General features: G+C 46.0%; 1 protein-coding gene across 1 annotated transcript in view; it reads left to right on the top strand.

Moving 5' to 3' along the window:
• YLPM1 (YLP motif containing 1) overlaps positions 1-23,692 on the top strand; it is a 500,153-nt gene that overhangs the window by 190,557 nt on the left and 285,904 nt on the right. The window contains 2 exon segments of the mRNA XM_033952197.1: positions 11,459-11,534; positions 11,616-11,768. Coding sequence (XP_033808088.1) covers positions 11,459-11,534; positions 11,616-11,768 — 229 coding nt within the window.

Below are 23,692 nucleotides of genomic sequence, written 5' to 3'. Positions count from 1 at the left end.
TTAGCATTAGTTGAGTAGTTAGAAGCATATTAGAGTATATTAAGGGTGTAGTGTGGGTAGGTGGGGTTTAGGTAGGTGTAGTGTGTGTAGGTGGGGTTTAGGTAGGAACTGGTCGTATTAGATAGGTTTTATGTATTTTTTGAAGAGTAGGGTTTTAGTATCTTGAAAGTTTTGTAATCTGTGGTCGATGACAACAAAATGGTGATTTGTCTGTCCAGTTTAGCTGCTTTGGTGACTATTAGGTTGTCATATAGTTTTCTTCGTTTGACATTTTTGGATGGTGGGTGTGTGAAAAGTGAGTGGGTTCTCCTGTGCCTGGATGAGGAGGATTGAGTTAGTCGGCTTTTCCAGTAGGTTAGGCTTTCTCCGTTAATAGCTTTGAATAGTAGGCAGTAGAATTTGAAGTGTACCGTATTTTCACGTAGATAACGCGCACCCATGTAAAACGCGCACACGGGTATAGCGCGCGGAAAACACAAATTTATGTAAAGAAATTTTTATATACCGCGCACACCCGTATACCGCGCATGCTGCCCGACTCTCCTTTCTCCCACCCCGACTCTCCTCTGGCCACCCCGACTCTCCTCTTCCCCTTGAAGTCCTGTCTCCACCCTGAAAGCCTGATGCCCCCCCCCCCTCGACGTCTGATTCACCCCCCCCCCCCCGCAGGACCGCTCGCACCCCCACAGCCTCCCGACCCCCCCCCCCCATCATGTAGAAGCTCCTACCGGTGTCCTGCTGCTTTCTCTTGGCGGTCCCGGCCCTTCCGTGAGCCCTGCGCCTGCGCTGCTTCCTCTTCCAGCGGTTCGCCCTTTCTCTAACGTCAATCCCTCTTGCCCCACCGACTCCCCGACACGATCGGGGCAAGAGGGAGCTCAAGCCCTCTTGCCCCAGCCAACCGCGGCACCCCCGACACGATCGGGGCAAGAGGGAGCTCAAGCCCTCTTGCCCCAGCCAACTGCGGCACCCCCGACATGATCGGGGCAAGAGGGAGCTCAAGCCCTCTTGCCCCCCCGACACGATCGGGGCAAAAGGGAGCCCAAGCCCTCTTGCCCCGCTGACTCCCCAACTCCCCGACAATATCGGGCCAGGAGGGAGCCCAAACCCTCCTAGCCACGGCGACCCCCTACCCCCACCCCGCACTACATTACGGCAGGAGGGATCCCAGGCCCTCCTGCCCTCGACGCAAACCCCCCTCCCCCCAACGACCGCCCTCCCCCCAAGAACCTCTGACTGCCCCCCCCAGCCAACCCACGACCCCCCTGGCCGACCCCCACGACACCCCCACCCCCCTTCCCCGTACCTTTGTGTAGTTGGCCGGACAGACGGGCGCCAAACCCGCCTGTCCGGCAGGCAGCCAACGACAGAATGAGGCCGGATTGGCCCATCCGTCCCAAAGCTCCGCCTACTGGTGGGGCCTAAGGCGCCTGGGCCAATCAGAATAGGTCCGGGAGCCTTAGGTCCCCCCTGGGGGCGGGGCCTGAGACACATGGGCCCAACCCGACCATGTGCCCAAGGCCCCGCCCCCAGGAGGGACCTAAGGCTCCCGGGCCTATTCTGATTGGGGTGCGAGCGGTCCTTCAGGGTGGGGGTGCGGGTGGGAGTGCGTGCGGAGGGGGGGAACTCGGGAGGGGGAACTATGTAAAAAAAAATTTATATAGCGCGCTCACGCGTATACCGCGCAAGGTTATGCACAGTTTGTAAAAACACGTATAACGCGTGCGTTATATGCGTGAAAATACGGTACTCTTGCTTGTATTGGGAGCCAGTAAGAGTCATGGTAAGCTTCTGTGATGTGGTCATATTTTTTCAATGAGTAGATGAGCCTTAGTACTGTATTTTGTATAGTTTGTAATTGTTTTATCATGGTCGCTGTACATGGGAGGTATAGTATGTTGCAGTAGTCTATTAGTCCAAAGATAAGGGATTGTACCAAAAGTAGGAATTGTTTCCTGTCGAAGAATTTTCGGATTTGTCTTAGATTTCTCATGGTCATAGAAACATAGAAAAATGACGGCAGAAAAGGGCCAAAGCCCATCAAGTCTGCCCACTCTATTGACCCTTCTCCTTGATTTTGCTCACCACCCCCTGCCCTTACCTCATTAGAGATCCGACATGAATATCCCATTTATTTTTGAAATCTGACACGCTGTTGGCCTCAATCACCTGCCGTGGGAGTTCATTCCAATGATCGACCACCCTCTCAGTGAAGAAATACTTTCTGGAGTCACCATGAAATTTCCCTCCCCTGATTTTCAGCGGATGCCCTCTGGTGGAAGAAGGTCCTATAAGACGGAAGATATCCTCTTCCACCTCGATACGACCCTTGATATATTTAAATGTCTCGATCATGTCCCCTCTCTCTCTCTTCGTTCTTCAAGTGAGTACAGCTGCAATTTATTCAGCCTTACTTCATACGGAAGATCTTTGAGCCCCGAGACCAACCTGGTGGCCATCCGCTGAACTGACTCCATTCTCAGCACATCTTTCCGTTAATGTGGTCTCCAGAATTGAACACAATATTCCAAATGAGGTCTCACCATGGATCTGTACAGTGGCATTATGACCTCTGGCATCCTGCTGATAAAACCTCTACGGATACAACCCATCATTTGCCTTGCCTTAGAGGAAGCCTTTTCCACCTGATTGGCAGTTTTCATGTCATCACTAATGATTACTCCTAAATCCCGTTCTTCCGTGGTCCTAACTAAGGTCTCACCATTTAACGTGTAAGTCCTGCACAGATTTCTTTTACCCAGGTGCATCACTTTGCATTTTTTAGCATTGAAGTTAAGCTGCCAAGTCGATGACCAATGATGCTTTTATTACTTTGTTGATTTGTGGTTGCATGGTACATTCTCTGTCAAATAGTACTCCCAGAAGTTTTGGTGTGGGTTGAATAGGGTATGAGATTGAGTTTATTACTAGATTTGTTAAGGTAGGAGTGTTATTGTTTTCTAGGAGGATGAAGTTTGTTTTGTCAGGGTTAAGTTTTAATTTGTGCTCTGTCATCCAAGTTGCTACTGTTTCGAGTGTTCTGTGTATTGTGCTTGTCATGGTGGGTTCTGGGTGGTTGAAGGGGAGGAGAATAGTGATGCCATCTGCATAGCTGTATGAGGTTATGCCATGTTTGTCTAGGTAGAAGCTGAGGGAGGCTATGTATATATTGAATAGTGTAGGTGATAGCTGTGATCCCTGGGGAACTTCGCAGGGGTTGATCCAGAGTTCTGATTTTTCTTGCATTGTTTTAACCCTGTAGGTTCTGAATTGTAGGAAGCCTTTGAACCATGAAAGTACCTTGTCTGAGATTCCAATGGAGTCTAGAGTTTGTATGAGAATGCCGTGATCAACCAGGTCGAAGGCTGCAGAAAGGTCTACAGTGTTCTCACCAGAAATTTTTTCCAGCCGGGTGGCATGAAAAAGTAGCCGGGCGGGGAAATTTGGTAGTGGGGAAAATTAAATGTACACTATTTTTATTAGTTAATTATTATTTTCCAATGCTCGATATGACTTCCTTTTTTAAGTTTTGACACTTGTGCCAGAATATTTTTACTAAATTTAAGAAGTATCCAATTCTAAAAGTGAATATTCTGGAGCCAGAAGAGATCGTAAATGGAGATCAGGAAAATAAGCTGGCCCAACTAGAGGTAAGCCAAGAGGATGTCCTCAGGCAGATAGGCTAAAGAGCAACAAATCACCAGGTCCAGATGGCTTTCACCCAAGAGTACTCAAGGAACTGAGGAACGAAATAGCAGAGCCACTTCGACAAATATGCAACCTATCCTTAAAAACTGGAGAGATCCCAGAGGACTGGAAAATAGCAAATGTCACACCAATCTTCAAGAAGGGTTCGAGGGGCGACCCGGGAAACTACAGGCCGGTGAGCTTGACCTCGGTCCGGGAAAGATGATGGAAGCGCTGATCAAGGACAGCATTCTGTGAACACATCGAAACCAATGGACAGCTTAAATCAAGTCAGCATGGCTTCTGCAAGGGTAGGTCATGCCTCACTAACTTATTACACTTCTTTGAAGGGGTGAACAGACAGGTGGATAAAGGGGAACCCATAGACATCATTTACCTTGACTTCCAAAAGGCCTTCGACAAGGTACCACACGAAAGACTGCTTAAGAAACTATTGAACCACGGGGTACAAGGGGAGGTCCACCGATGGATCAAAAACTGGCTGGCAGGCAGAAAACAGAGGGTTGGAGTGAAGAGTCACTATTCAGATTGGAAATGGGTCACGAGCGGGGTGCCGCAGGGGTCGGTGTTGAGACCGCTCCTTTTCAATATATTTATAAATGACCTGGAGGCGGGAACAAAATGCGAGGTCATTAAATTTGCAGACGACACCAAACTATACAGCAGGGTTGAAACACCGGAAGACTGCGAAAATCTCCAAAAGGAACTGACGACACTGGAAGAGTGGGCCAAAAAGTGGCAAATGAGCTTTAACATAGGGAAGTGTAAGGTCATACATGTAGGAAAAAAGAACCCGATGTTCAGCTACAAAATGGGGGGATCACTGCTGGGGGTAAGTAACCTTGAAAGAGACCTGGGAGTAATGGTGGACACAACACTGAAGGCATCGGCACAATGCGCCACAGCCTCAAGGAAAGCAAACAAAATACTTGGAATCATTAAGAAGGGCATCACGGCCAGGACGAACGAAGTCATCCTGCCACTTTATCGTGCAATGGTGCGCCCACATCTGGAGTACTGTGTCCAGTATTGGTCACCGCACCTCAAGAAAGACATGGCAGTACTCGAGGGAGTCCAGAGAAGAGCAACTAAACTGATAAAGGGTATGGAAAACCTCTCATATACTGACAGGCTAAAAAAGCTGGGGCTATTCTCCCTTGAGAAGCGGAGACTGTCAGGTGCAACTCTGGGAAAAAGTGAACAAGAAAGGGATCTGGGTGTACTGATAGATAGGACCCTGAAGCCGTCGGCACAATGCGTGGCAGCGGCAAATAAGGCAAATAGAATGTTGGGCATGATAAAGAAAGGAATCTCGAGTAGATCGGAGAAAGTTATAATGCCGCTTTATAGGGCAATGGTCAGACCCCACTTGGAATACTGCGTCCAACATTGGTCTCCCTACTTGAAGAAGGATATAAAACTGCTGGAGAGGGTGCAGAGATGAGCAACTAAACTAGTGAAGGGTATGGAGAAACTGGAATATGAGGATCGACTTAAAACACTGGGATTGTTCTCCCTTGAGAAAAGGAGACTGCGTGGGGATATGATCGAAACCTTCAAAATACTGAAAGGAATCGACAAAATAGAGCAGAAAAAACTATTTACATTGTCCAATTTGACACGGACAAGAGGACATGAAATGAAGCTAAGGGGGGTTAAGTTCAGGACTAATATCAGGAAGTTCTGCTTCACACAGAGAGTGGTTGACATCTGGAATACTCTCCCAGGGGAGATTATTGCGGAATCGACAGTTCTAGGCTTCAAAAGCAAACTAGATGCATATCTCCTTGAGAGAGGCATATAAAGATATGGTTGGCTATAAAATAAGCCAGGTGTATACCTAGCAGGGCCTCCGCGTGTGCGGATCGCCGGACTTGATGGACCGAAGGTCTGATCCGGAGATGGCGCTTCTTATGTTCTTATGACTTAGAGGAGACATGATAGAAACCTTCAAGATCCTGAAGGGCATAGAAAAAGTGGACAGGGACAGATTTTTCAGATTATGGGGAAGCACAAGTACAAGGGGGCACTCGGAGAAATTGAAAGAGGACAGGTTTAGAACAAACGCTAGGAAGTACTTTTTCACCCAGAGGGTGGTGGATATGTGGAACGCACTTCCAGAAGCTGTGATAGGCCAGAACAAGTTACATGGCTTCAAAGAAGGTTTGGATAGGTTCCTAGAGAACAAGGGAATTGGGGGTACAGATAAGGATTAAGGATAGGGATAGGAGTAGAGATAGGTTATAAAAATAGTCAAGGACCACTGCTCAGGCAATGGGCCTGATGGGCCACCGCGGGAGCGGGCCGCTGGGCGCGATGGACCTCTGGTCTGACTCAGCGGAGGCAGTTTCTTATGTTCTTAATAATTAGATATTCACCCTCTTTCAAATGGAATAGAGGTTTAAAAAAAGGGAAATGCGTTAATGAAGTCTTTAGGTTCAATCTAACCATTTATTTCTGCATGAATTTAAACAACAACAAAAAAAAGATAAATATAGCTCATCCAGTCATACAAGAAATGGCTGTACAACACCTCTAATAATGTTTTGATCACTAGGTTCCTTCCTGAGGTCTCACTGAGGATATGAAATAGATGCTATCCCCACTTCCAGACCCCTTCCACATAATTTATGGAGAGGTTACTGAGCCTTGATGGGCACCTATGTAATTGATCTTTATCTGCTTCTTTTTTATTTTGCTATAGTGCAAAGTAAGAACTAGGGCAAAACAGTATAGGTAAAGATGCAGGTAATAATTAGCAATGTATTAAAAATATTTTATTTTTATTTGCTTATAATGTCATTTGAAAGCTGCTTGATGATAATACAACTTTAATTTAATTCTTTATAATGTGTGTGTCTGTGTGTTGAGGGGGGACAACACCTACGTCAACAGTAAAGTTAGAATAGGGTCATTAAATCCAGTGGTGTACCTAGTATATATGACAGCCAGTGCTAATCATTTTTTAACAACCCCCTCCTCTATATAAAAAAAGATATTTTTAGTAATAATCCATGAGTCACACAATAAGGGTGCATCTAGGAAAAGGCAGTATCTTAAACACTGCAGTGAGCACTAGAACACCAACACACGCATTGTAAAACTAAACAAACCAGTTCTTACATAGTCAATTGATCCTGTTGTCGATGCTAACAGAAAGCCATGTCCTTTTCATACACACAGAACACAGATACACCCTCGCTCAATATAGAATAATCACAAACTAAAAATAGAAATATATAGACAAAAGTTAAACTGAACCAAGAAACCAGACTCTGCATACAATGCAACACCACAGAAACAGTGACACATGTCCCCTAATACTGTGCAAAATATAGACAGTAGATGCAAATTTGAAAAAAACTTCTACATAAGTCACCACTTTACAAATTAACAAATAAAAATAAAATAATGAGAAATATGAAAATACCATTTTATTGGACTAATCCATTTTTCAATTAGCTTTCAGAGGCCAAATCTTATTTCAAGACAGTACAGTATACAGCTGTTATGGTATCCTGTCCTGACCTGAGGAAAGGGGTTTAGTCCCCCTCAAAATTGCCTTATTTCCATTTCCTATTGATAAATTTAAATCAATACAGTTACAAATCTGCTGAGATGCCTTCAAATGCCCTTTAATGTTCATCTGATCTCGGGCTAAATCTTGCCTCCTGAGTTGATCTTCAAAGGAGAGCGGAGTGAGAGCCATATCGGGCGCGGGCCGCAGTGAGATCCGTTTTGGGCCGCATGTTGTGCAGGGCTGGACTAAGGAAAGTTGTAAGTTTCCTTCCATCTTTGACCTATCTTCCATAAGTCAGCAACAGAGGGAAGCTTATAACTCGCAGCTCTTGCTTGCTTCGGACCTTCTTCGTTGCCGGGTCCTGCCTTCACAGAAACAGAAAGTAGGCAGGACCCGGCAGCGAGGAAAGACCGAAGCAAGCAAGAGCAAGTTGTAAGCTGACCTGTCTCCTATAGCGAACCCATGCTCCAGGGCGTGTACATGCCGACTTCCCTTATCTTCCCCCCTCGGGACGTGACTTCCGGTTTCGGAGGGAAGAGAAGGGAAGCAGCATGTACATGTTAGAGCCCCGGAGCATGGGTTCAAGTCGCTTGCTGGCGTTAAAAACTAAAAAAAAAAAAAAGTCAGGCTCCTGTGATTCAGGCTGTGCCGAGTCAGCCCAGTAAATCTCCAAGCCGGCGAGAAGGTTTTTTAAAAAAATGTTGAGCAGAAGGCGGCAGCAGCAGCAAGATTGCGATCGAGATTACAGCTGGGCGGTCTTCTAAATTATCTGGGTGGAGCGCCCGGCTGAAAGGCCCTGGGGAGAACACTGGTCTAGTTGTATGAGCAGGATTTTCTTGCCTGTACAGAGGTTTTGTCTGGCAGTGTCCATTAGTGTTCCTAGTAGGGTCTCTGTGCTGTGGTTGGTTTTGAAGCCAGATTGTGTGGGGTGGAGTAAGTTGTGTTTGTCTAGGTATGAGGTTAAGGTTTTGGCTACGAGGCCTTCCATCAGCTTGATGTACAGTGGGATTGATGCTATGGGTCTGTAGTTGGATGTTTGGTCCGTTGTTCCCTTGGAGTCTTTCAATATCGGAGTTATGATGATTTCGCTGAATTCTTGTGGGAAATGACCCTCTAATAGTAAAGATTGTATCCATTGTAGAAGCAGGGAATGGAATAATGTACTTCAGGTTTTCAGTAGGTATGGAGGGCAATGGTTGAGGTCACAGGCTGCGTGGCTGTATTTATTGTATAGATTGTTGAAGTCTGACCATTGTATAGGTGCGAAATGGGACCAAGTTCTATCTGCTGCGACTGGTTCTTTTTCTGTAGGGGGAAATGAGGTCTCTATGTGTGAGGGGGTTCCGTTGAACGTGGCTCTGATGTTGCGATCTTGTTTTTGAAGTATGTGGCTAAGAGGGTGGCTGAAGGAGGGGTGGAGTTGCTGTTGGCTATGTAGGGTATGGTGTCTATGAGAACTTTTAGTAGCTGGAATAGCTTTTTTGTGTCTTGGGGTCCTGGCAGGCCAGATTTTCAGGATATCCACCATGAATATGCATTAGAGAGATTTGCCTGCACTGCCTTCTTGATATGCAAATCTCTCCCATGCATGTTCATTGTAGATATCCTGAAGACTTGGCCTGCTAGTAGATCTCGAGGACCGGAATTGGGCAGCCCTGGTCAAGAATGTCTCAACTATCTACTGGAAAAGAGCTTACCAGGGTAAGTGCATAATCTCCTTATAGCAACATAGTGAGGTGGGAATAAAAGTGCTCTTCATAAACATTTGTGGCATATAGGCAGCAGAACCTCAGCTGTTGACGAGCTATAGTCCCTTGACAAATTACATATTGGCCAGCCTGGTCTGCTTCCAGTACCTGAAGATTATCAACCACCTCTTTCCGGAACAGAATTGCCACCCCATTTTTCTTCCCCACTGCATCCACAGCAACACCCTCTCCTACCCACAACCGTTTTAGCTTTGTTTGCTCCTGGCTATCCAAATGTGTTTCCTATAGCAGCGCTGTTATAGGGGAAAGCACCCTTCAGGGATTCAAGACAAGGTTGGATAAGTTCCTACTGGAACGGAACTTACGCAAGTCAGGCTAGACTCAAATAGGGCCGCTGCGTGAGTGGACTGCTGGGCACGATGGACCAGCAGCGGCAATTCTTATGTTCTCAAGATTTTTGATCTCTTAATGGGTGTTAATACCTCCCACATTCCATGTGACTATCTTTACCATGAGTGCCCAAACCCCAGAGTCTGTGCACAAATTGATCCTGTGAAGTAGAAAGATGCGCATGCCCCAGCCACCATCCGCACTACTCATCCTCGAAGGCTCACCTGCAAAGTATCCATCTCAACTTGAGTGTGGTACACCATTCACCTATCAGTAACCCCACCAACCCCCCTCTCAGAAACTAATCCTCCCAGAAACCAAACTCCCTCCCCTTCGACCCCCCATCCCCACCCCCACCCCCAAATACTGCTCCCCAGCCCATATTATGGCTAGAGGCCCCTGCAGGAAAAAGGGTCACCCCTCTGGCAAGGTTGCTCAGGTTCCTAATCCCCTCTTCCTCCCAACGTGCATATCACTCATCTTCATATCCAAACCCCCACAACACTTCACAAATACTAATCCCTCCCTTCTGTCCCTATCCCCAAAGCATACAAATACAACACTGCCACACAACGCAAATATGCTCAAAAATGCTAAATGCACAGCAGCAACAATTGTTCATGTTTTCCCAGTCCATTCAAGAGTTACGCTTTGCAAATAATCAACCCGAGGCCTGACCTGCAGCTGATTTATGTCGTCGTCGATTTCATTACACTCTGCCAGGTGTGACACCGCTCCCTCACTGCCATATCGCCAGTCAAACTCTTAGCCTCTTCTGGAAGATGGTCCACAGAGAGTTCAAGAAATAAATCTGGGTGTCATTGTGGACAATACCCTGAAACCTTCTGCCAATGTGTGGCAGCAGCCAAGAAAGCAAAGATGATGTTAGGAATTATTAGAAAAGGGATGGTAAACAAGACTAAGAATGTTATAATGCCTCTAGATCGCTCAATGGTTCAACTTCACTTTGAGTATTGCATTCAGTTCTGGTCTCCTTATCTCAAAAAAGATATAGTGGCACTTGAAAAGGTTCAAAGAAGAGCGACCAAGATAATAAAGGGGATGGAATGCTTTTTGTATGAGGAAAGACTAAAAAGATTAGGGCTTTTCAGCTTGGAAAAGAGATGGCTGAGGGGGAGCTATGATTGAAGTCTACAAAATTCTGAGTGGTGTATAATGGGTACAATTTATTTTACTGCCTCAAGATTTGCAAAGACTAGGGAACACTCAAAGTTACAGAGTAGTATGTGCCTCTATGATCTCTCTTCGCCATGTGCAATAAATTGCACAAATTTCTATTGCTACTTTTTTCACATTTTTAAATTCCTTATTCTCTGGCACTCCACGCAGACACAAAATACATCTCCGGGTTCTGTTCTCTAGGTCTTCTAATTTGTCCCAGAGCTCGGTGTCTTTGGAAATCAGAGTTTGCACATCTTTTAAATCCTCAACCATTTTGTCCATCCGATGCTCCAAATCCTCCTGACGCCGTGTGAACTCTTGCAAATTTGATTTAATATCTTGTTTAAGTTCCATCATCAAGGCAGCCGCACTTCTCCGACAGCAACCTAGCGCTAGCATCCACTCCTCCACATTCTGCGGGCTGTACCACATGGTCCTCCGTTAAGGCCACCACCACCACTTAGCTGTTTCACTGGGACTGTGGGGTTTATCTAGTCCTGCTCCAGATTTCCCACTGGTATATTGATAAGAATCCAATTTATACCATGTGATCATAGCTTTACAGGAGGTGTGGGGAAGGACATTTATGCACAGATTTATCACCAAACAAGGGAGTTGTGCTCAAATTTCACTGCAGCCCTGACGGAGCTTCATTCCCTCGCATCCAGCCACATCGGTAATGTCACTTCCTCTCCAAAGCTGCGCCTTTATTATAACATGTTATTTTCAAATGTTTCTTTTCTTTCTGGTTTTCCTGCTGTCATGTACATAAGGCTCAGTATTCAGTGAATATTTTATGAACTACTCAAAAAATTATGCTTGTCCAGATATGGTTATCTCCTTTCCTACCTAATCACTCTATGCAAAATCGAACTTTAAATATTTGATGCTTTGAACAGGGTATAAAAACTGTTAAGTAATAATCTTAAATACTTTACTGTGTTTGCTACAGGCGTCTCGACTAGTGGGTCCTGCAGGATCAATGACACATCAAGCTCAGGAGCCTCAGAAGCCTGTTTCAGTTCCTGGTACAACTCCTAAGTCAATTCCTATTATTTCTGTTTCTGATGCTTCAAAGCCAGTTACAACTTCTGCATTTCCTTCTGTAGCTACGACTGCTGCCCAAGCACCAGTAAAACCAGAGGATCATTGGGATGAGGACACTTTCATTGGCTTGTGGGATGATGAGAAACGATCTATGATGGGCTGTGATGAATCTAAATTGACACCAAAATCGACATCACCAACCTCTACTAAATCAAGTAAACAAATTATTCCTGGTCTAGGTCCAATGCCAGAAACAATTTCACCAGTTTCCAAGCTGCCGGTAGACCAGCAGACTGTTGACTATGGCTATTGCCAGGGTTAGCAGTAAACAAAATATATGAATGTCATACTTTAGGTATTGAGGTATACAGCACTGGTGAGATGAAGTGAATTTATAATAGACATACATCATGTTTGGATATAAGGCCTCCCAACAATTAATGCAGATCAATCCAGACTGCCAAAAATATAGTTAAGTAGAGGAAAAATATAGTTAAGTAGAGGAAAAAACCCCTGGAATAAACAATCTAAAGGGGTCACAACCATCACAAGTCAAAGAAAAAAACTCAACCATCATTTATAAATCTGCCAGTTTCAAAAAGATCCGCATAACAACAACAGGAACAACTTGTAAAGTCAATTCTTCCAAAAAAGCAAATCGCTTATCTTAATAGGCATAGTCCATCAATCCCACTCCGTAATCAAAGACGTCCAAATGGGACAGATGGGGAGTCCCTGTTTCGCTTAGCTGCATCAAGGGAAGCACTCCTGTTGAATGGTCACAGCAAGGGGAAAAATGGTGAAAAGTATAGCATACACCAACCTTTTAAGAAAACTCCCAGCAATTAGCAGAAGAACGTAAGAAATGCCATAGTGGAACAAACCAAAGGTCCATCAAGCCCAGTATCCTGTTTCCAACAGTGGCCAACCCAGGTCCCAAATACTGAACAAGCTCCTAAGTAATAAAACAGATTATCCCAGGACAAGCAGGCAGGTATACTCACATATAGGTGATGTCATCCGACAGAGCCCCGATGCGGACGCCTCACAAGCAGACTTGCTTGAAGAAACTAGAAGTTTCGAGTCACCCGCACCGCGCATGCGCGAGTGCCTTCCCACCCAGTGCACAGGGCGCGTCTCCTCAGTTCTTAGTTTTCCGCGGAGCCAAGAAGTCCGTCTTTTTGGCTCTCTCCCGTAACTTCGTCGTTCGTGCCTTCTCTCACTGTGGTTTGTGTTTTGTTTTTCTCACGATTTGCTGTGTTTGTCTTTTTCTTTATTTTAAAAAAAAAAAAATTTTAATTCCGTCCGTTCGTCCGGTACAGGCCGCTCAGCCGCGGCCTGCGGGCTTCAACTTTGCGTCTGCTGTATTTTTGTCTATGCCCCAGTCTGTTACCAGTTTCAAACGGTGTAGCAAGTGCAAGCGCATGATATCTCTTACAGACCCTCACGGATGCTGTCTCAAGTGCTTTGAGCCGAAACATCATCCTACCTCATGCCTGCCTTGCCAAATACTTAAGCCTCGTGCTTTTAAGCGTCGTTGCTTCCTGGTGGATAGCCTCTTCGAGATGGAGTCTACTAATCTTTCTGCATCGAAGGTGTCTTCGGCATCACCCCCGTCGAAGCCTCCCCTTCTGCTGCTTCCACCTCGAGCCTCATCAGACCTTCGTCTTTTGGAGCGGCTCTTGCTTCGACGTCTTCAGCTGCCATATCTTCTCCTATCTCCTCAGGTCAGATAGCTCAGCACTCGGTTCCGCCAATGGTGATTAAGGTGTCGAAGCCTCCCAAGTCGAAACACCACTGCGGGACCCTTCAGCCAAGGAAGGTGGGTCGGTTTCAGACGTGGCACCCTCCTTGCCGGCTACGTCCCAGACCTCTTTGGAGGAGCAGATTATTAAGGTCCTTACTACCACGGGACCCACACTGCTCACTCTACTTCAGCCTGGGCATGCAGAAGTCTCCCTCCAGGTCGAGCCGCCTGTGCCCCGGTCTGATCCTCCACACTCGATGCAGGGAGTGGAGTCTCTGTGAGTGTCTGGTCGGGCTTCCAAGCATGAAACGCATAGAGTAGAGTCTCTGCGAGTGCATCGACAGGATACCTCCCATTCTACCAAAGGGGTCCAGTCTTCGAAGTTCCTTCAGGGCTCCTCCACACCTATAGATCTTCAATCTACTGCTTCCGAGGCAACCTCTGCTCGATCTTCGAGATCCAGCTCGAGAGACAGTTCTCAACATCACTCGAGGCCTACTTCGAGGCATTCGTCAAGTCCTCTCGGTCCTCTCCGGCCTTGACAGGACCTCCAACTCCTCGTTCCAAGTCTCCTATGCCGGCTCTCGAGGATATCCTGATGTCCAGTGCTTCGTTCAAGTCTCCAGGTTCCTTCGTACCATGGTTTCCTGCCGAGGCTTCTACTTCGACTCCAGCTGCCTCGACGTCCTCGAGTCCTTCTCAAGGCCGTGCAACTGCAGACCAGTTATCTTTTTCCTCTTTTTTGAGACAGATGGCTATGGACTTGAGCGTTCCACTGGACACTGGCTCCAAGTACTCTAAAGAATACCTCGAGGTCATGCACCTTCCTCAACCTCCGGCTGAGTCTCTCAAGCTGCCACTACACAAGCTTCTCGATCAGACTTTTACTCGATGCATGGAGACTCCTTTTTCCATTCCAGCAGTTCCAGGAAAGTTGGATGCCAGATATAAAACGGTGCATCATAAAGGTTTTGACAATTCCCAATTGTCACATCAATCCTTGCTCGTGGAATCCTCTTTAAAGAGATTCCATCCTTCCGGAGTGTATGCCACAGTTCCTCCTGGCTGGGAGGGAAAGACCATGGATAAATTTACCAAAATGCTATTATGTCCTTGAGGGTCCTCAATTATAATTTTTATTTTATCACTTATTTTGAATTTCTTTTGTCTCTTCTGACAAAATTTTTGAGTTACTTGGATGATAGCATGCATTTTGAATTTCAAGAAGTCATTGCTTCTTTCTCTCAGTTACATCATCAATCATCTTATGATGCCTTTGAGCTCTCTGCCCAAGCAGCGGTTTGCTCTGTGGCCATGCGTCGTCTAGCCTGGCTTCGCACTATAGACATGGACTCTAATCTCCAGGACCGCCTGGCGAACATCCCTTGTGAAGGCAATGACCTTTTTGATGAGTTCATCGAGGCAGCCACCAAAAAGTTGTCTGACCATGCTAAATCTTTTGCCTCCATAATCAGACCAAAGCCTAAGCCAGCTCCTTCTAGGCCTACACGTCCTCCTGTTATCTACCAGAGGCGTTTTCCTCCAAAGCCTGCGCCTTACACTCGCCCTCCTTTGAAGAAACAGCCACCTCAGAAGCAACAGAAGCTTCAACCTTCTGCTCCACCTAAGGCTTCTCAGCCTTTTTGACTGTTTACACCAGAGCATAACATCCATCGTTCTGTCTCTGACTCCTTTTCCACATATAGGAGGTCGTCTCCATCTTTTTTACGACAGATGGACGGTCATAACATCCGACCTCTGGGTCCTTTCCATCATCAGAGAAGGATACTCTCTTCATTTCAATCAGGTTCCACCAGAGCTTCCTCCAAGAGAGTATCCTTCCAGTCCATCCCAGACCACCCTTCTTCTTCAGGAAGCTCAAGCTCTGCTTCATCTCCATGCCATTGAACCAGTTCCCTTGGAACAGCAGACAGGGGGTTTTACTCCCATTACTTCCTTGTTCCGAAGAAGACTAAGCAATGTAGTGGGCAAAAGCACAACAGACAAAAATTCAATGCCTTACAACATGATGCACGACCTACTTATATTGGAGCGCTGGTCTAGGTCCTGGCAACTCAGTTTCAATGCCAAAAAATGCAAAGTCATGCACTTGGGCAGCCAAAATCCATGCAAGACTTACACCCTTAATGGTGAGATCCTAACAAGAACTGAAGCGGAATGAGACTTAGGGGTGATTGTCAGTGAGGGCATGAAGACTTCAAATCAAGTGGAGCAAGCTTCCTCCAAAGCAAGGCAAATCATAGGTTGCATTCACAGAAGTTTCGTCAGCCGTAAGCCTGAAGTCATTATGCCATTGTATAGATCCATGGTGAGACCACACCTGGAGTACTGTGTGCAGTTCTGGAGGCCCGCATTACCGTAAGGATGTTCTGAGACTAGAATCGGTCCAGAGAATGGCCACCCGGATGGTCTCGGGACTCAAGGATCTCCCATACGAGGAGCGGCTAGGGAAGTTACAGCTCTACTCACTCGAGGAACGCAGAGAGAGGGGTGACATGATCGAGACATTCAAGTATCTCACAGGCCGCATTGAGGTGGAAGAGGATATCTTCTTTTTCAAGAGTCCCGCGGCAACAAGGGGGCATCCGTGGAAAATCAGGGGCGGGAAACTGCACGGGGACACTAGGAAGTTCTTCACTGAAAGGGTGGTTGATCGCTGGAATAGTCTTCCACTTCATGTCATTGAGGCCAGCAGCATGCCTGATTTTAAGGCCAAATGGGATAGACATGTGGGATCTATTCACAGAAATAGGTAGGGAGGGTCATTGGGGTGGGCAGACTAGATGGGCCATGGCCCTTATCTGCCGTCTATTTCTATGTTACTATGATCTGCGACCCATTTTGGATCTCAGGGCTCTCAACAAATTTTTGGTCAAAGAAAAGTTTTGAATGTTGTCCCTGGCATCTCTCTATCCCCTTCTCGAGCAGAACGATTGGTTATGCTCTCTGGATCTCAAGGAGGCCTATACTCATATCCCCATTCATCCGGCTTCCCGTCAATACCTCAGATTTCGAGTGGGGAATCTGCATTTTCAATACAGAGTACTACCCTTCGGCTGGCCTCGTCTCCCAGAGTGTTCACTATGTGCCTGGTTGTGGTAGAGGCAGCTCTACGGAATCATGGTCTTCAGGTATTTCCTTACCTCGACGACAGGCTCATCAAAGATTCCACCTCTCAAGGGGTTATTGTAGCGAACCAACAGACTACCTGGTTTCTACAAAGTTTTGGATTCGAAATCAACTTTCCCAAATCTCAACTTCAACCCTCTCAGAATCTACAATTCATTGTTGCTGTTCTGGACACTGTTCAACTCAGAGCATTCCTTCCACAACAACATCTGGAAGCTCTTCTTCAACTCTGTCATACAGTATCTTCCCACTCTTCCATCTCAGCAAGACACATGATGGTACTTCTAGGTTACATGGCCTCCACAGTACACGTGACTCCTTTTGCCAGACTTCACCTCAGAATTCCTCAGTGGACCCTGGCATCTCAATGGATGCAGGTTTGCGACCCTCTTTCTCGACACATCACAGTCACTCCTTCTTTGAAGAAGTCTCTCCGTTGGTGGATGCTCTCTTCCAATCTTTCCAGAGGCTTGCTTTTTCACATGCCCCCTCATCAGAAGGTCCTCACGACAGACTCGTCGACCTACGCTTGGGGGGCTCATCTCGATGGTCTCCGTACTCAAGGCCTCTGGACCAGTACGGATCGTCAGTGTCATATCAATCAGTTGGAACTCAGAGCAATCCTCAAAGCTCTCCATGCTTTTCAACATCTCCTTCACGGCACAGTAGTCCTCGTCCGCACGGACAACTAAGTCGCCATGTATTATGTCAACAAACAGGGAGGGTTGGGGTCTGCCTCCCTTCGCCCACTACATACGGGGAATTCAGGAACGCCTAAAAACATACCTGTTCCAGAAATAACTAAACAATTGACCCGCTCTCCCTCCCCCCTCCCTATTCCACCTGAACTTACAGCACTGTTATAAATATAATCTGTTATCTTCATCTTATCGTAACTTTACGTTGCTATTTATCCCCAACAGGTCCTGTCGGACATTACCCACTAAAATGTACATATTACATTTTCGCTCAGCAAATTGTATTTCTATACTATTGCCTCCTGAGGTCTCTGATCTCTGTATTTCCTCTGAATATCTACTTATTGTATTTCACTGAATGTCCAGCACTCTTGATTGTAAACCGCCTAGAAGTCGCAAGATTGTGGCGGTATAGAAGAATAAAGTTATTATTATTATTTGATAACTCTGTCTTCAGAATCTTGGTACAATCCCTCGTATTAAGTCAACTCGACTACTGTAACATCGTCTACTTATCAATCCCTCAAAAGAATATGCGACAATTGCAACTAGTGCAAAACACTGCGGTCAGACTAATCTTCGGTCTAAAGAAGTTTGATCACGTGACGCCATACTTCAAACAGCTACACTGGTTGCCGATGGAAGCTCGTGTAAAGTTTAAGTTCGCCTGCCTCTGTTTTAAAGTTTTCTATGGTCTAACCCCTAAATACATCACTGACCTATTCTCCTTCTCAGCCAACAAACACAAGAGAAGCTCCCACTCGCACTTCGTTTCTCCCCCGGTTAGAGGACGCAAACTAAAAAAACACCATGAGCATCTTCTCTCACATCAGGCTGCTCTATGGGGTAAAGACCTAGAACAACTCCTATTGCCCACCACTTATGAGATATTCAGGAAACACCTCAAAACCCATCTATTCCCGAAAGACCTAGACAGCTGACCCACTTCCCTCTTTCCCCTCTCTTGCCCTTTCTCCCAATTGTTCCCCACATCCCTTAAGTTAATTCAACTTGTACGTCAACTCAACTTGTACCCCAATAATCTTTTGTAAACCGCATAGAACTTAACGGTATTGCGGTATATAAACTGTTATTATTATTATTTGTCAAGAAGCTCTGGAAGTTTGGGACTGGGCTATCCGTCACAATACCTTCCTCAAAGCTGTCTATATTCAAGGGGCTCAGAATTCCTTGGCGGACAACTTGAGTTGTCATCTGCAACCTCAGGAATGGACTCTCCATTCCTTGTCTCTTCATCACATTTTCTCACAGTGGGGAACACCTCAGATAGACCTCTTTGCAGCTCCCCACAACTTCAAACTGCCTCAGTTCTGCTCCAGGATATACTCTCCTCACTGCCTCGAGGCAGATGCTTTTCTTCTACAATGGATGAATCTATTCCTCTACGCATTTCCTCCATTCCCCCCTCATTCTCAAGACTCTAGTCAAATTGAAGAACGATCATGCCACCATGATTCTAATTGATCCTCGGTGGCCGAAACAACCGTGGTACTCCCTTCTACTTCAACTCAGCAGCAGGGAACCATACCTGCTACCAGTTTTTCCTTCTCTGCTTACACAGAGTCAAGGATCTCTGCTTCATCCCAATCTGCAGTCTCTACACCTGACAGCCTGGTACCTTTCAACATAACTCCTCTTCAGTTTTCTCAATCTGTCAGAGATGTTTTAGAAGCTTCTAGAAAGCTTACAACTAGACAATGCTATCACCAAAAATGGACTAGATTTTCTACATGGTGTTTCTCTCATCATAAGGAGCCTCAACATTCCTCCTTATCATCTGTTTTGGATTATCTTTTGAACCTGGACTCAAGTCTACATCCATTCGAGTCCATCTCAGTGCAATTGCAGCTTTTCATCAGCCTATTGACAGGAAACCCCTCTCTGCTCATCCGGTGGTTTCCAGATTCATGAAAGGACTTTTCAATGTTAAACCTCCTCTCAAACTGCCTCCTGTGGTTTGGGACCTCAATGTTGTCCTTTCTCACCTCACGAAGTCTCCATTTGAACCAATTGATAAGGCTCATTTGAAGTATCTCACTTGGAAAGTGGTGTTTCTCATTGCCCTCACTTCTGCTCGACGAGTCAGTGAGCTGCAAGCTTTGGTTACTGATCCACCATTCACTGTGTTTCATCATGACAAGGTGGTTCTTCGTACTCATCCGAAACTCCTACCTAAAGTGGTCTCAGAATTTCATCTCAACCAATCTATCGTCCTTCCAGTGTTTTTTCCAAAGCCTCATTCTCACCCTGGAGAATCAGCTCTTCATACTCTGGACTGTAAACGTGCTTTTGTCTTCTACTTGGAACACACCAAACCACACAGAACTGCTCCTCAACTTTTTGTCTCTTTCGATCCAAATAAGTTGGGACATCCAATTTCTAAACGCACCATCTCTAATTGGATGGCGGCTTGTATCTCTTTCTGCTATGCCCAGGCTGGATTACCACTTCACAGTAAAGTCACAGCCCATAAAGTCAGAGCAATGGTAGCTTCTGTAGCTTTCCTCAGATCGACGCCGATTGAGGAGATTTGCAAGGCTGCTACTTGGTCCTCGGTTCATACCTTCACTTCTCACTATCTGGATACTTTCTCCAGACGGGATGGACATTATTACAAAATTTATTCTCCTAAGTTGCCAACACTCCCACCATCCCATTCTGATTAGCTTGGAGGTCACTCATATGTGAGAATACCTGCCTGCTTGTCCTGGGATAAAGCACAGTTACTTACCGTAACAGGTGTTATCCAGGGACAGCAGGCAGCTATTCTCACAAACCACTCACCTCCCCTGGTTGGCTTCTCTGCTAGCTATCTGAACTGAGGAGATGCACCCTGTGCACTGGGCAGGAAGGCACTCGTGCATGCGTGGTGCGGGCGACTTGAAACTTCTAGTTTCTTCAAGCAAGTCTGCTTGTGAGGCGTCCGCATCAGGGCTCCTTCGGATGATGTCACCCATATGTGAGAATAGCTGCCTGCTGTCCCTGGATAACACCTGTTACGGTAAGTAACTGTGCTTTTTATGCTGCTTATCCTAGGAATAAGCAGTTGACTTCCCCAAACCATCTCAATAATGGTTCATCTTTTAAGAAATTATCTAAACCTTTTTTAAACCCTGCTAAGCTAACTGATTTAACCACATTCTCCAGATTTACTTGTAGATCATACTTCCTGCCTGTAGTGTTAGGAAAAAAGATGCATCTTCCTGTATCACCAGACACATCATGCAATTTCTGTCTGTCCAAACATCTGACTAACTTACCTGATCTTCCAAACTTTGATTTTCACTGATAAGAATAAAGTACTTTAGCTTGCAATGTAGGTAATTGTCTTCTGATCGGTTTACATATTCTATCTGTTCTCAAGATATACTTCAGAATAAAAGGAAGAATATGTTCCAGCTGATCACTAGAGGTAGGTCTTGTCAGACAAATCAGATCAATCTCTTTGACAACTGAGTGACCAGAGAATTAGATAAGAGAGAGTGCACTAGATGTGGTATATTTAGATTTTAGCAAAGCCTTTGACAGTTTTCCTCACAGATGTCTAATAAACTGAGTGCCCTCGGGATGGGTCCCAAAGTGACGGGCTGGGTCAGAAACTGGTTGAGTGGAAGACGACAGAGGATAGTGGTCAATGGAAATTGCTCTGAGGAAAGGAATGGGACCAGTGGTGTGCCTCAAGGTTCTGTTCTTGGGCCTGGTTTTTTAAAACATTTTTATAAGCAATATTGCTGAAGGGCTGTCATAGAAACATAATGGCAGATAAAGGCTAAATGGCCTATCTAGTATGCCCATCCCCAGTAACCATTATCTTTTTCTCTCTCGGAGAGAACCCACGTGCCTATCCCAGGTCCTTTTGAGTCTCTTGTCTCCTTCACCTCTTCTGGGAAACTGTTCAATGCATCTAGCACCCTTTCTGTAAAAAAGGTAAGATTTGCCTCTTTGCGGATGATACCAAAATCTGCAATAGAGTAGACATCCCGGATGGTGTGAATAACATGAAGAAAGACCTAGTGAAGCTTGAAGAATGGTCTGGAATTTGACAGCTAAGATTTAATGCTAAGAAATGCAAGGTCATGCATTTAGGCTGCAAAAACCCAAAGGAACAGTACAGTTTAGGGGGTGTAGTACTTATGTGCACGACAGAAGAGCAGGACTTGGGTGTGACTGTATGTGATGATCTTAAGGTGGCCAAACAGTTTGAAAAGGTGACAGCAAAATCTAGAAAGGTTCAAGGGTGCATAGGAAGACATATGGCCAGTAGGAAAAAGGAGGTATTGATGCCCCTGTATAAGACTCTGGTGAAACCTTCAAAATGATATAAAAAGGATGAGTTGGTCCAGAGGAAGGCTACTAAAATGGTGCATGGTCTTCATCTGAAGGCATATGGGGACAGACTTAAAGATCTCAATATGTATACTTTGGAGGAAAGGCAGGAAAGGGAGATATGATAGAGACATTTAAATACCTACATGGTATAAATGCGCATGAGTTGAGTCTCTTCCATTTGAAAGGAAACTCTGGAATAAGAGAGCATAGGATGAAGTTAAGTGGTGATAGGCTCAGGAGTAATCGTAAGGAAATGCTTTTTACAGAAGGAGTGGTAGATGCATGGAACAGTGTCCTGGAAGAGGTAGTGGAGACAGACTGTCTGAATGCAAGAAAGCATGGAATAAGTACGTGGTATCTCTTGGAGAGAGGAAGAGATGATGGGCAGACTGGATGGGTCATTTGGCCTTTATCTGCCATCATGTTTGTATGATTATCCACCTTGTATTGCAGTAGAGATTCTTGTACAATTCCTCTGGAGGCCAAACTCAAGGATTCTTGTATGTCTGGTAGCTTCTGCTGCAGGGCTACTAAAACTTGATCCCTCCCCTTTGGGCTACCTGTCTGGGAGCTTCTTGTCATGATCAGTTTTGTACCTGCAGCTTCTCTGCATGGTTGAAATCAGTCTTCTGCTCTTGATTTGTTTTCAGTTCCTATTCTTTTTTAAATTTATTTTGTGGGTGTGCCCATGTGCTGCGGATCACCTCTGTGCGAGTGATCCTTCGGCGGAAGATTGCAGACATTTTAAATTTTGCCTGTTTCTGGAGGGTGCTCTGTAAGCTTAACCTGCAGTAAGCCCTCTGGACAGACTGCAGATTGGATTGGGTGTCCGGGATCGGGAGCCATCTCTCCCCTGGTTTGTCCGCAAAGGGATAGAGCGCAGGCTGCTTCGGTTCCGTGAAGGTATGCCGGGATTGGAACTGCACCGCGTGTCTTCCCTGAGGGGGGTTCTTGTGGTCCTGATCTGAGATGAGAGGGAAGGTGAGGTAGTCAGAAGACCTGAAAAATCCAGTTTAATCAGCTCCTGAGGTACTGATCTCCTTGCTTGTACTGTGTATTGCAGGCTGCCATAGATTTTCAATGCAGCACTTGTCTCTGTGGTGTGTGTGAGTCACAGAGTTTGCAGGTTTTGGGGGGTGCTCAAATTGGGGTTTTGGGTGGTTTCCCTGCAATGGGTGTTTTTCAGGCAAAATTGGCACCCGTGGTGGCCATCTTGGATTTTCTTTAAAGTTTTTAAAACTATATTTTTTTGACTTAGAAGCTTTGTTTTTGCTCCAAACATTGCAGATGGCCACCTCAGGACAGTATGGCATGGATTCATGCTGTAAATGCGGTGGATGGCTTGCGGTATTGCAGCTGTGTATTCCGTGTGCCGCAGCCCACGAGGGGCGTGAACCATGTGTGGATTCCACACTATCCGCCCTGCTTTCATCCGATTCCGCTGGAGATGTGATTCCGGTGTCTGGGGTGCCAATATTGGGCGAGAAGGGCGCTTTCACGAAATGAAATGCAGTTCCAGAGAAAAGTCTCATAAGTCTTCAAAACATTCCATATCTGAGTCCCGCAGATTGGCTCTGGACGCAGGGAACTATTTTCTGCCGGAATTTGTGGATATGATGTTTCAGGCTTTCATGAGAAAGCAGGCTATGCCTGTGTCTCCCTCACAGACTCCGGTGTGGCAGTCTGTTCAGCCTTTGGATTCCAGTATGTCAATCTGGTCCCTTGCTGGTACACCTGAAAGCCAGCAGCAACTTCCCGCTATTGCCTCGGTGCCTGCATCAATTTATATGCTGTTGCTGTCGCACAGCTCTTCAGCAGGTTCCGCTGATGTGGCTAGCCTAGGAGATCTTGGGGATTCCCAGAACACTGATTTCCGCAATTTGGGAGAGGATCAGATGGTGCGCAGGCTCTTTAAGTCCAGTCGCCTTCCTGATCTTATCTCTGAATCCCTGCGGACATTGAAACTTGATTCAGACGCCACGGTTCAGGCAAGATGTTCCGTCATGAATTCTAAGCCTCCGCTTTCTGCTGCATTACCGGATCACGGATCTGGTGGAAATGCTCTTGGAGGTTTGGAAGGCCCCGGAGGGTCCTCTGAAGTGCGCTAGAGCCATGGCTAAATTGTATACTATGGTATCAGAATTTTCCAAGTGCCTAGTCCCACCGAGGGTGGATTCGGCGATGGCTGAGGTCA

Source organism: Geotrypetes seraphini, chromosome 7 (assembly GCF_902459505.1).
Source record: "Geotrypetes seraphini chromosome 7, aGeoSer1.1, whole genome shotgun sequence".
Taxonomy (NCBI): Eukaryota; Metazoa; Chordata; class Amphibia; order Gymnophiona; family Dermophiidae; genus Geotrypetes; species Geotrypetes seraphini.
The sequence above is the reverse complement of the archived record's forward strand: the minus strand, read 5'-3'. Positions and strand labels throughout refer to the sequence as shown.